At 37.5% G+C, this 13,294-nt stretch overlaps 1 protein-coding gene across 5 annotated transcripts in view; it reads right to left on the reverse strand.

Annotated features, from left to right (window-relative positions):
- The window catches only part of ryr3 (ryanodine receptor 3), a 75,777-nt gene that overhangs the window by 1,736 nt on the left and 60,747 nt on the right, over nucleotides 1-13,294 (reverse strand). For 3 of the 5 annotated variants that reach the window (XM_042746968.1, XM_042746965.1, XM_042746966.1), the window contains 28 exons: nucleotides 9,716-9,828; nucleotides 9,576-9,627; nucleotides 9,408-9,467; nucleotides 9,210-9,309; nucleotides 9,043-9,122; nucleotides 8,872-8,948; nucleotides 8,720-8,793; nucleotides 7,328-7,345; nucleotides 6,533-6,613; nucleotides 6,255-6,343; nucleotides 6,015-6,143; nucleotides 5,824-5,928; nucleotides 5,664-5,745; nucleotides 4,276-5,579; nucleotides 3,882-3,925; nucleotides 3,645-3,810; nucleotides 3,473-3,559; nucleotides 3,177-3,374; nucleotides 2,938-3,068; nucleotides 2,035-2,077; nucleotides 1,827-1,954; nucleotides 1,688-1,748; nucleotides 1,461-1,607; nucleotides 1,245-1,379; nucleotides 779-935; nucleotides 588-652; nucleotides 403-503; nucleotides 216-267 (listed from right to left, as the gene is read on the reverse strand). In XM_042746968.1, the coding sequence (XP_042602902.1) occupies nucleotides 216-267; nucleotides 403-503; nucleotides 588-652; nucleotides 779-935; nucleotides 1,245-1,379; nucleotides 1,461-1,607; nucleotides 1,688-1,748; nucleotides 1,827-1,954; nucleotides 2,035-2,077; nucleotides 2,938-3,068; nucleotides 3,177-3,374; nucleotides 3,473-3,559; nucleotides 3,645-3,810; nucleotides 3,882-3,925; nucleotides 4,276-5,579; nucleotides 5,664-5,745; nucleotides 5,824-5,928; nucleotides 6,015-6,143; nucleotides 6,255-6,343; nucleotides 6,533-6,613; nucleotides 7,328-7,345; nucleotides 8,720-8,793; nucleotides 8,872-8,948; nucleotides 9,043-9,122; nucleotides 9,210-9,309; nucleotides 9,408-9,467; nucleotides 9,576-9,627; nucleotides 9,716-9,828 (3,879 nt within the window). The remainder of the gene's footprint in view (nucleotides 1-215; nucleotides 268-402; nucleotides 504-587; nucleotides 653-778; nucleotides 936-1,244; nucleotides 1,380-1,460; nucleotides 1,608-1,687; nucleotides 1,749-1,826; nucleotides 1,955-2,034; nucleotides 2,078-2,937; nucleotides 3,069-3,176; nucleotides 3,375-3,472; nucleotides 3,560-3,644; nucleotides 3,811-3,881; nucleotides 3,926-4,275; nucleotides 5,580-5,663; nucleotides 5,746-5,823; nucleotides 5,929-6,014; nucleotides 6,144-6,254; nucleotides 6,344-6,532; nucleotides 6,614-7,327; nucleotides 7,346-8,719; nucleotides 8,794-8,871; nucleotides 8,949-9,042; nucleotides 9,123-9,209; nucleotides 9,310-9,407; nucleotides 9,468-9,575; nucleotides 9,628-9,715; nucleotides 9,829-13,294) is intronic. The other 2 variants (XM_042746967.1, XM_042746969.1) reach the window with 1 other exon arrangement.

The raw sequence follows: 13,294 nt of genomic DNA on the forward strand, positions 1-13,294 counted from the left end.
TCTATATAAATAAACTTTTAAAAAAGAAGTTATTTTGAGTGATATTTCACAATATTAATATTGAACTGTTTTTTTGCTCAAATAAATGCAGCCTTGGTGAGCTCAAGAGAATTCTTTCCGAAATATTTAAAAAAACTTAGACTCAAAAATGTTGAAAGGTACTGTATATTAATTTTATAAATAAGGCACTAGTTGTAATTGGATTAGTAGATTACCTGACCAGTGTATTCAGTCTCATCTTTGTTGATGAGATACATCAGAAAGAATCTGTTAGAAAGAAATATTTGAATATTCAGATGTGTTTAGTCAATAAAGGAAGCATTATAACAATAATGCAAAGTTTGTCTTGCTTTGCATATCGGATGTTTATGTTACAGTGTGTCATATACAGTGTTTACTCACAAATAGTTGGCAAGATTGTGCTCTTGTAAGGTATGGGTCTCAAAGCCGTGTGGGGTTGTGTCAAAATAGTCATTCCCAATTCCACAGATGAAGCATTTTGTCTACACCAAAGATAAAAAAAGTCAAAATAATACCAGACTGTGCTCTTTTTAGACCTTACAAGAAGGACATGTGACAGCGCTCACCTCCATGTCCTCTTTCACCTGCTCCTGCTGGTCTCTCAACTCACCGAAGGCATCAATGATCAAACCTGTTTTGAAAATGAAAGCATTCACCATTATTTTGGTGTTCTGAATGTACACAGTATTGAATGTGAGATTATGATGGGTGGGTAGTTTTGTTGCTATTTAAGATTAGTGTGGCTTATAAAGGATACCCTGAATGATGGCCAGCAGAATGACGATGACAAAGAAGAAGAAGGTGATGTCAAACAGAATACGGTAGAGCTCAGACGGGTCACCAGCCGGGTCCTCGATTTCATCACCGATGCCACCGCCAGCTCTCACACCCACGTACATGTGGAACAGGTAGCACTGAGGAGTCATGGGATTGGTAAAGTAAATCAAAGCATTTTGGACATTACATACACAACACTGTACAAAGGTTTGAGATTTGTAGAATGAACTCGTAAAATGAAAAAAACTGCATGTAGGTCACCTAAGCATTTGATATGGCCAGACAACATTATCTCACTGAATAAATTATTAATTCCTGAAAGTAAACAGTGCATTTCTGCATTAATGAAAAATGTAGCGTTTTGCAATAATGCATCCACACCAATAGTCAGTACAAGTCAAAGATGACTTCCAGATCAGCCAACATGGTAAAAAAGCTGAACTCACAGTCATCATATCATCACACTTCATGTCAGGTGCGTCCTCATCTTCACTCTTGTTGTAGAACTTGCGGAAGAAGTTAAAAGCCACCACGGTGTACAGGTAGACCACAACTGCCAGGAGGCCCACAGTCAATACCAGCTGTTTGAAGCAGATGAAGAACATACACTCATCAGATCGGAAGTATCTTGGTGTGAAGCTGTACTGCTGGAGAAGACTTACCTGTTTGCCATTGTGAGTCACAGAAGAAAGGATGGTCCTCAGTGTCTTGACACCCATGGCAATGTCCAGCAAATGAGCGGCAAAGAAGAAGTTATTGTAATGTCCCAGAATAGACATGATGGTGTACCAGATCAGGTAGAGGTAAGACTAGAGATGAAAGACAAAACGTTATTGTCCTGATACACTATATATTCTTCTTCATCTTTTCAAATCTGAGCCGTACTCACGTTGTCTGTCAGCACCACCCCCATTTTCCAGATGTGGTACTTGGTATCAATTGAGCTCAACCTGCAATTCAGAACCAAAACATGACTGAATGCTGTAATGCTCTTTCAAAGCAAATGTTTTCATGTCCGGTCAGCTCACCAGGACAGCAGGGAGGCCTCCTTCACCACGGCCTCTTCAGTGGGATCGAAGTCCAGAGCACTCTTATCCAGACCCAGGAGTTCAGCTATGCGCTCGGCACCATACAAGTCACCATATTTATTGATGACCTACAGAGGACAGTGGAAATTGGTTTTGCTGACAATCCAATGAATACAAGCACCATCAAGTTGTGTGTGATTCTGCTTACCTTCCTCTTAACAAATTTGTCCCAGTAATTGTTAGGGAAGGACCTGAAAGGCAGGTGAGGAAGTGAGTTAGTACTTAAGCTCTGAAGAACTGATGGATTGATTTATCAATTACTTCATGTTATACCAATGAACAGCATGTGGGAAGTTAAAACTGATATTGAAATCAATCAAAGGAAAAGTGTATATATTGGGTCCAGTAACTGGTCACAATTAACTTTAAGTATTTCCTTTTTGAATTATGCTTGTCTTCACTATTTCTTTTTAAATAGTCCTGTAGTGTGACAATCACAATTTATAAATGAAGTTTCTCAATTGATATGAAATTATAAAATTACCATGATTGATACAGAATGATACAGTTTCAAATAATTTTGCAGTGTGTATGTTTGCCTGAAAAGTCAAATGTTTCTGTTGCTAGTTTGACCATTGTCCATTTTATGAAAAACATTTTTATGCATATTTATTGTAGTTCTAGTGCAGCATATTAACTTATATTTCATGTCAATGTACATACACTATTATTTGTTAAATTTTGGGGTCAGTAAGTTTTTAATAGAAATTAATACTTATATTGAATAATGAATAATAATATTCATCAAGCACACATTAAACTGAACAAAAGTGACATTAAATTTACAATGTTACAAAAGTGCTTTCTTCACTGATCTTTACTGTCATATCCAATAAAGGCATAAAAAGGGCAAAAACAGAACTTAAAAAAGTAACTTTTGAACAGTAGTATTATGTGTAATTATGTGATACTGATGTATGTGGAGCTATTGTTACTATATAGATCTTCTGAGTGCTATATTAAATAAGTATAATAATATCTGAAACTCACACTTTAATGTAAATGTAGCGTAAGGGACTGAATGAAAGAGAATGTCTAAAGTGTTTCTTACGGAGTTGCAATGACCAAACGATCCCACTGTCCTTTGATGTCATCATCGGACGGCTGCTCTGTAATATACAAACCATCAAACTCAAGCTTCCTGGCGATCTCCTTCTCCCGCTTGAACACGACTAAAGGAACCTACAGCGAGGAGAAAACAAGATAACATCAACACTTTTGTGCAGAATCTGGCTTTGAAATATTCGTAATCCTGATGCATGTAATTAAATGAGAGCAATCAGTATTAACCTTAAGGCAGTAATATCCAACGACACACAGTAAGGAGACGACCGTGTGCAGTAAAGCCAAAAACGTCAATGTGGGTGCCATGTAGCCAGTGCTCTCCTGAAGAATGAAGTATTCCATTCCTTCATCATCTTCATCACCTTCCTCCTCTTCACCACCCCAGGATCCCTCCTCTTCCTCATCATCGAATTCTCCAGTCACCTTTGGAGAGCAGCAATAGGTGATTATTTATTAATTCAATGTCGACTTCACATTCATTAGCACATTTAAAGTTAATACAAATGTTATCTGCAAAACACCTTGTAGAAGAGCAGGATGAAGTTGATGGCAAAGGCCATAAACAAGGCCAGAAGACGAAGGGTGTAGAAATTGCGAGCCAGGTAGTTCTACAGAGGAAGAGAGAAATGTTAATGTTACATCATTGCCACTCAAACAAAATTTTATTAAAAATGTGACTGTAGCTTTTCTTACCAGCATTTTGGCTTTGTAGACTTCAAGCCTTGCAAAGAAGCTGGCCATAAATGCTGGGGCTGCTTCCTTTCCTGAGCCATGTTTAGCTTTTGGAGCTGGTTTTGCTGCTGGTGGTTCCTCAGGAGTTTCCTCTTTAGCCTTGTCTTCTTTCTCTTGATTCTCAGTGCTGAAAAACATTGCCATGTCAGAACATTTTGATAAAGAAATGATCAGACAACATCTAATAAGTCAACTTACTCCGCTTTCTCTGGCTCGGATTCTGGCTTCTCTGCTGCTACTTTCTGTGTAGTAAAAAAATATATATACTCTGTCAAATTTACAAATTGCACAAAACACTGCAGTGTGTCACATGTTTGATTCAAAAACTAGAATACATTATGTTTTAAGGGAAATGAAAACAAGGCTCTAGGGTACAGAATTAAAACATGTCTGTTCAGCTGATGTAACATCTTTAAAAAAAAAAAAAACGTTCAGTTTACTTTCACAAAATACATAAAATAATTGTATTAGTTGTGAAAATGACACGTGATCTAGGGCCTTAAATGGCATTGTAAAAACTGCAAGTCTATGCCTCATTTTCATTCATATAAAATTCAACATGGCGTCTACGCAGACTAAGGTATGTAAATACCTGGCTCTTCTTTTTCTCAACAGGGGCGCTAGATTCTGACAGGACTTCACAGACATCACCCAGACCAGGTTCTGCCCCATGCTTCCCCTCCTTCTTCGCAGCTGGATTAAGTAGATCCATGATCATATCCCCTTCCAGCTTCTCAGCACCAGCCCCAGTCATCTGCACCATATCTGCAGACACCACCAATTCGCTGCTCTCGGATTTTTCTGCTTCCATTACGTCACCATGGATCCCAAACTGTGTTGGATCCGGCATGTTACCCAAGATATCTGTCACTTTCATGTTTTTAGCACCCTCCACAAGACCCCCTCCAAACATGGAGGACCAAATAATATGAAAGAACCCGAAGATGATGGCGAAAATGCCTTTGAAGAACCCGGTGAAGAGCATCCAGAAGAAGGAGAAGAACCCTGTGATCATTTCCCTGATGGTAAGTTTCCTGAATTTTTTAAACTGTTTCCTCATATTCTTAAACGTCAGCATTTTACGGAAATTAGACATGCTCTTCTTCACAGAAGCACAGGCTGCAGTGAAGGCTGAGGCGGACTCAAGAGGTGAGTCTTCCTCCTCAGACAATCCTTCAAGCAGACTATGCAACTCCTCGTCTTCGTCCTCCGCAGGACGTTCTGCAGCATCTGGCTCAGAGATCTGAGAGGCCAACTGCATCTCAAAGATAGTGTCTTCACAGAAGTTCACAAATAACTCCATCTTCTCACTCTCACCGCCTTCGTTGACCACATCGAAGATGAATTGCCGTTTGGACTCTTTGACCTGAGGCTTTTCCCATTGGGTTCTGCTAGACTCGCTGATCTCAAAGTAGACCCTCTCAATCCTCTTGGCACCCCCCATGATCTCAATACGGCCCAGGTATGGCTCAAAGTAACTGAGAACGCTTTCAGCCAGGTTTAAGAAGGTGGACAGGTGTGAGTCGTGAGGCATGTGTTCTGAAAGGTTAGTGAGAAGCACAGCAACGTTGAAGCCGATGTCCTTGGCTGGTTCATGGAAGCGTTCCACAAACTCCTTGTAGTTGAACATACCATTTTCATCAGCCTCCACACAGGAGAGGAGAAACTCGATCTCAGACTGTGTGTATTGCTTTTGGCTATCCATAGACTTCTGGAACTCCTTCTTGGATATAATGCCTTTGCAATCTGGGTCGTACTCCTTGAAGTTATCAGATGTAGTGAGGTCCTTCAGTTTGAGGAACATGTCGAAGAACTTAAGGATCATTTCCACATTGCTGGAGGACTCCACTAATGTGTCAACCATCTGCTTGCCAATAGTTCCATTCACCACATTACCTGTAACATGCATGCAGTTGATGCATTAACCATTGCTAGTCTCTTAGTAGTTCCATTATGTTCGAAAGAAAAAAGAACTCTCACCTTCCAAAAGAGATAACATCATGACCACCATATCTTTCTGCAAATCCATCAGCTCTTTCAATAACTCGATTTGACTAGAATCCTGAAACAAATGACATTTAATGTTGATAGGCATCTTATTTGGTAATCGCTACAAATTAACAGTGACCTGACTGGTTACCTGTGACAGTTTCATTTGCATGTTGGCGAAAACATGCAGGAACCCGACCACTGCATCCCACAACCTGCTGTGTGCCAAACTTTGCTGATTCCCTATACAAGGGCCCTAAAATCAGAAAATACAGTCTTATGAAATGCAAAGACATTCACTGAATTCTAATGTAGAGTACTAGTGTAGAGTATATGCATTACCTGAATGTACTCAGTGAGTGAGTTAAAGATTTGTTTGGCTACTGCCAAAGCTTTGGAGAAGTTCAGTTGCCCAGCCTCATCCATGATATCTTTCCCAGAGTAATACCAGTAGAAATCACTTATAGATTCCTGGTGGTGAGAACAAATTTGACCATTACAGAGGACTCAAGTTGAGCAGATTCATGAGAATTCAAAGCTATATAACACATCTACATACTGTATGTATTTATTTTGTATTACCTGTAGACGTAATAGGTAGTCCACAGTGCTAATGATGATGTTGACTGTAGTAGTGTTTCCAGTCTGGGTCCGCAAGAAGTTTTGGAAATCTGTTGAGGAAATTTCAAATGTAAATAGTAAATAATCAAGGATATGCAGTGAAGCAAAGTTTTTCTGCGAAATCTTAATTCTTGGTTCATTGGTGATGCCTTGCAAATCAAATAATTAGTTCATATTTTTATTTAGTTTTTAAAAAGTAGCATTACATAAATAAAAAATGCACCATTTTTCGGTCTTACCATTATTGTGCCCCTCGCATAGAAGTTGCAAAAACCTAAACAGATCCTTTGTAAAGTCATCATTTTGTAGTACTTTGGAACCTAAAACATGATAGAATTGCAATTATTTCTGAGCCATATTTTTACACATTTACATCAGTCTCAAGCAAGCAGGTGACTAGCACATGTTTTGGGAGCTTGCTTCACTTAGGATGAAGAGCTTTAGATTGCAGGCTCACAACTGCATCCCAAGAACTGACTGGAAAAAGAAAGGCTTGTCGATTAACACACAGAAATGACAGAAATTTCAAGAAGCTGGGTTAGCGAGGTAACTTTCACAAGAACGGTGTACAGAAATACTTGACATGATTTGAATGATTCTGTTGTATCATATTGTACACAAAGTCATACTTGTGAAAGTTAGTCGTGTGAGAAACCAGCTTTGTGAAATAGCCCCAGATTCACAGCATGGCAAAGCTCTTTGCTCATTTTGTAGCTGTGGTATAATCTTTAGCTGAGTGTACACCTCTTTGAGCATATCTGATTTTTTTTCAAACACTGTATGAATACAGATGATTCGTAAAGTTCACATGGAAGAAAAAATGTTCCCATTTAGTGAACTAGTTTAGTAAAGTTAGGTTCGGTAAATGATTCAGGCTTTATTCTTAGTTCTGTCTTAATTCTGTGTCAGCATGCATTAATCTCTACAAGCCAGCCCTGAAGAGTAGTGCATCCATATCATCAATACCAGGGGAGAGGAAAAAGTTTCGAGAAATTGTGACATGCCAGGGAAATGAGTAGCTAAACTATATTTACCCCGCTCTCTCATGTTGACTGCAGTCCAGTTTAAAATGATGGAAAACAAACAAAGAGAGCAGACATAAGCAAATGGAGAAAGACTGAATTTCAGAAAGAGATCAGAAGAGTCATTGAACTTTTAGTGAGAAGATGGACATGCAGTTACAGATGTAGACAGAGTTTAGACATGTTTCATGGAATGTAAGGCCTCTTGTTTTTATTAAGATGCAATCCATAACAAAATGAAATTGAAGCTGGACCACATACTGTGTAACACATATACATAAGATTATTCACTGGGATCGGACAAGGCTTTATTTGTTTAGTTGTGAGTATAGGGTCAACCTGCAAAATCAGTAGTTAAAGAAGGTGTTAGTATTATTTCCAGTGCAGTGGTTTTAGTCATGTTCTGTATCATACTTGATGTTGCCTTTCAGCAATTCAGCAATACGGCTAATAAAAGCTATTACTGTAGGTCAAACTCTCCAAGCCTTTCAGGTATATATCTAGGTTGTATTTCTATATATTTGGGTTGTATACATCTGGGTTTTATTTCACCCCAAAATCAAAAGTGTAAAAAATCAGAAATTAGAATGTACTGTATATAACGTTGTATAAAAATGTACTCAGCTGTATAAAATACTTTCTCATTAAAGTAAGGCTAAAAATCAAATACTTAAATATAATACATGGACATTTTTGCTCCACTGTGTCTAATTTAATTTTTATAAAACATGGATGGGATGATTCTCATTACTCAATGAAAAGTAAAATAAATAAATAAATCATCCAGATAGATTACAGTATGCTTGGGTACTTGTCTAGAAAATTATGTTTCAAAGCAGTTATTTTCCCATTTTGGGGTGAATCAGGCAAACCAAAAGTTTGGAAAAAAGCTCACTTTCACCTCAACTCTGTGAAAAATGTATCAAAATTATTATTATTTCGGGGGGAAAAGCAAACCAAACAATGAAGAACCCTAAAACACCACCATGGTCCTTCATTTCATCTTTGAAGATGAAGCCCTTTAAATTACTGGACAACGAAACATTTAATGTTAATGGCATCCCATAGACATTTGACACTGCATGAGGAGAATACTGCAACTTCTACTGTTGCAGTGAATACATGTACACACATTATTAACAGTGCACTTTACAAAGTTATCAGAGTGCAGCATTTGCAAGCTAGCCAAAGGAAGTACCAAAACTGATACCACTGCCAATGATGTACAGTACTAAAAAGAAGCTAATATACTCTGCAAATACAGTATACAAACACAAAACTTGTGTTTTGTAGTCTAATGGCAGGAGAGATAAAATGCAGATGTTGTTATCAAATACACTGACTAATTAAACACAGTACTCAGTAAAAAGTGCAGATAGAGAAGAATAAAGCTTATTGGCTTACTTGACCCTTCTTCAGTCACCATTCCTAGACTCTCTGCCTTATTTTGCCTTTCAAATGCATTTAAATCCAGCACACTGCCAGAGATACAGAGACACAATTAATAATCACCGTAGGTCAAAATGGATAATAAGTGCAAAACTGTTCAGACGCACCTGCAAGACATCATTAGTCCAGATAAACTTTTAAAGAAGCCCGCATCTCGTTTTTCCTTCAAATAATCCAGCATTTTCTAAAGAATTACAAAGCATTAACACATTTTCTGAGCTCAGTATCCTCTGCGAGACAAAACTAACATTTTCCCAGTCAGTTTTACAGAGCTTTACCTGCTGGACAAGAACGTTGCCTCCATTTAGGATAGAAATGCCCAGTTTAAGGGTGCCAGTCACCATAGGACCAAGTCGGCCTGTAAGCAAACAAATGCTGCTTTAGGAAATCCAATGAATTAGGACTTTAGAGAGAGCAAAAGGGGGCAAAAAATAGAGATGTGTACCTTTACTGGCACTGATCATCTGTAGCACCATCTCAGCAGCCCCTCGAGCGTGAAGTCTGGCCTGCTGGTACAGAATCTTCTGCTTCTCCATTTCTTTTTCCTGTGAGAGACAACAAAAGTGTTGAAATTTACACTGCTTACAGTCCATTAAACATCATATGCTTTATTTATTTATTTTTTGGTCCAGGATTTTAATACCTCAAAAGTTTTTTCTTTTCCCTCCTCTTCCTCTTCTTCTTCCTCATTCTCAGCACAGCTCTGTAAATTAAAATATTGATTCAACTGAAACTCTTAAAAACATTTACAATATAAATTAAGAATGATTAATATAAATTAAGCATTAATTTAATTAAATACAACACTGACCTTTGCCATCATGTCAGCATATGCAATGTAGAGAGGATCCTCTTCTAGAAAACTACAAAAAAAAAAAAAAATGTCAGTTGTTTATCTATTATTGAATAAGTAAGTATTTACTTCTATGTACTTGTATATGAAAACGTCACCTTCTCTCCGTCAGAGCATTGTGACTGAAGTGAAGGATGAGCTGATGAAGAGGGTCTGGGTGAACTTCGGCTTCTTCTTCCTCTTCTTCCTCTACCACAGTCATGGGAGTTTTCTGCAGGAAGAGCCACAGAAGTTATAAAAACAGAATTTTTTTGTTTGCTATAATCAGAAGTATAATTTTATAGACCTTGGTTTCTATGGCAGCATTTAAATTTGTTTATAAACCAAATGATGATGCACAAACACTCTGACACTGCAATCACCCTTTCACTCAAACCATGCTCATCTACTTTATTACCAGGGCTGGGCTAAATTCAGAATTTAAGAATTGGCTCCTTTTCATTTAAATTCAGTGTAAATTTGAATTCTGTTGGCCATGTCGAATTGGAACTACAAGTAAAGGAAACTACTGAATTGCAATACAAAGAAATTCAACAGTTGCCAACACTACAGCAAAATATTAATAGCAGATGACTTCTAAGTCTTATAAACAGCTTGAAGAGATAAATTATAGCAGTCTGGATAATAAAACACACCTCATACATTGCATGTATGATAAATTGTTTATGTGTAATTCATACTGAAAACATGACATGTATTAAAAACTACTAGGAATTTCTTTGAACTCATTCAGTTTAATTCTACTTCCTTCAATTCAAAATGACAATTCTACTTCAGTTCAAATTTAGGTGCTAAATTCTCAATTCTCAATGGTGCACAGCCCGAAACAAATAACTTCTTCAGTTTTACAAGTCAAGCCATTACATCACATACACCAAAAAACCTTATTAAAACACTAAAAGCTGTTCTCCCTGATATGACAATAAACATATGAAATAAACACATTTGACACTTTATGCAATTTAGTTTCATTCCAGTCATTTTCAGCAGTATGACTCCAATAGTTTGCTTCCTGATCTTGGAGCAAGAGGCTTGGATTTAAATTAGACATGCAGTTATGTTACACGAAGACACACTTAAATGTAATCAAGATCAGTGTCTCCTGTTCAGGCCCAGTGAAGCCACTTTAAATCTAATCTTTAATCTTGGATCAGATGTGCTGCACAATTGACCTATCGGTAAGCCCCGCCCCCTTTAGTTACTGTTGAGCACTCGGACAAACAAACAGAGTTGCTACTGTCTTTCAATGACAGCAATCAGTGGGACAACCTTGTCCCAAGATGTTTTTGATCTATTTTGGACACAGAAGTACCAACATTAAAGTGGGACTTAAATTTGACATGGAGGTATATTTAAAATATTTCAAAATAAATATGTAAAAATAGAGGCACTGAAATATAGGCCTTCATTTATGTATTTTTGACTTAACTACACTGTACATGACGTGAGAACAGTTCGCTATTTAGGTTTGTATGTTAGCATGGACTAGTTTTAGCCAGAGATACCTTGCTGAAGCACAAGATGACATTGATGTTCTGCTTGAACAGATGAAAATCGTAACTTAATGAGAGTATGGCAACCAGAAAATTATTGTTTTCATCTTCATTGGGATTGGGGTTGAATGCTTTGGAACATTTTTTCTCTGTTTTGTTTGGGTTTAGGAAATGTTATAAAATCAATTCTATTAACTATCCTCTCAGGATACCTGGAATCAGTGTTTCAAGTACCCTGGGCACATCGGTTTTCCATTTTTGTAGCATAAACACCATCAAACCGATGAAAGCTTCAGATTTTCCTATGTTTCTCTATGGCGCTGAAACCTACAGATGTCTGAGTTTCGCTCCCCATGCAACCTATACTCGACTGCAATTGGCCCATCTGCCTTCGAGGGGAGGGGCTTACCGATAGGTCAGTTGGGTTAAATTTATTGGATCTTGGATGTCCACTGGGCCTCAGCTGAGAAACACTTGTTGCGATGACAGTGGCCTGAGTATGGTCACTGGAGTCTGATCGGATACTCCAGAATTACACAGAGACCAATGACCAGCTCAGGATAAACAAAATGCAAAATCACATGGAGACAAATGGAAATGGCTTTGCAGTGTGTGTTAAGTGTTACATGCTATTGAAAACAGTGTTAATTTTGACAGCAAATTTTGATTTAGCTTTAGTCATAGTCTTTTGACTAAAATGCCATTTAGTTTTAGGCATATTTTAGTCATCTCAGTTGTTTTTAGTTTTAGTCTAGTTTTAGTCGACTAAATATCATAAGATTTCAGTCGACTAAATCTACAGTAAATTTAGTCGGCTTAATCTAATGGGTTTAGTTACAGTGTAATGCATTTATTAAGCATTTCTCATTATATAGTTTTGATATTAAGGTTTTATCATGATAGACACAGATTTAACTGCTGTGACACACAACATGCCTTTATGTTAAAATGAAATAAAGCCACTTCTCATAAAGAACAAGAACATGGTCTACGTTTTAATGAAATACCAGTGGTTATATAGACTATTTATGCATTCTTTATAGCAACTTGTTTACCATATTTTTCATTCTTTCAAGCAGACATATTTATTTCTATAAATAAATTTAGATTAATCTTTAGGGCTATAAACATTTTTCAGTCAAGAGCAGTGAGTGATTTTCTGTCTTTCTTTTGTTGCTTGATTAACATCAATGAGTTGGACAATAGCAACTAAATTAGACTGCTGTCCCTTGCATGAATGCAATGCCCTGATACACGTTCTCCCTACTGTTTTCGTTCACTTAATACGTAATCAACTGTTTACGTGAATACTCGTCAAAATGAATAATTCAACAATTTTGTGTGTAATTCATGCAACGCAAAAGAGTACTTGCGCGCTGTGAGATGAACTTTCTGTGTTTGTATCAGTGTCGGCACTCAGAAAACTGGACCGAATTGAGTTCTCTCTTGCGCCGTCAGATTTATCTATATGTCTGCTCTTCTCTTACTCCCACATATTGACAATTTTGAACGTTTTATGCGAGCTGCAGCAAGTGCATTTTAGCTTATGTCCCACCGGTTCATATGTATGCGTCTAACCTCCTAACCACGCAATAGATTCGTTCTCAAATCATCCCTCCCTAACATTTTCGTCTCGTTTTTATTCTTTGATGAAAATGTCAATATATTTTCATCATAGATTTTGTCATTTAAAAAGAGTTTTAGTTCGTTGTAGTCTCGTTGTCGTCAGTGGAAAAAAATGTCGTTGACGAACATTATGACAAAAATTATTCATCAATGAAATTAACACTGATTGAAAACAGATTTTTTCATTATTAGACAAATATTAATAAATGTGTGTCCTCACAAGATTTGGATGAGTGCCAAATTATCAGTGTTTACCATTAATAACAATAACAGTAAGAATTTATTCCAGAGTCAATTAAATATTTCATCACGACTCAAAATAATTCCTACTCATTATTGAATATATTCTTAATTATGACGCGCAAATCAGGCGGGTCGATTTACACCGCAGACTGAACTACAGCTGACACATGATCTCTACATGAGGTGAACATGCCACTGACTCCCACAACAAACGAGACTTACGAAAGAAAGACGACACCCAAAGAACAAAGCAGAGCGTCGTGGGGAACGTCTGCTCCTCTTACCAAAGCTGCGCCGAAACGGACTGCTTTTCTA

The sequence above is a fragment of the Cyprinus carpio genome, chromosome B20 (assembly GCF_018340385.1).
Source record: "Cyprinus carpio isolate SPL01 chromosome B20, ASM1834038v1, whole genome shotgun sequence".
NCBI lineage: Eukaryota > Metazoa > Chordata > Actinopteri > Cypriniformes > Cyprinidae > Cyprinus > Cyprinus carpio.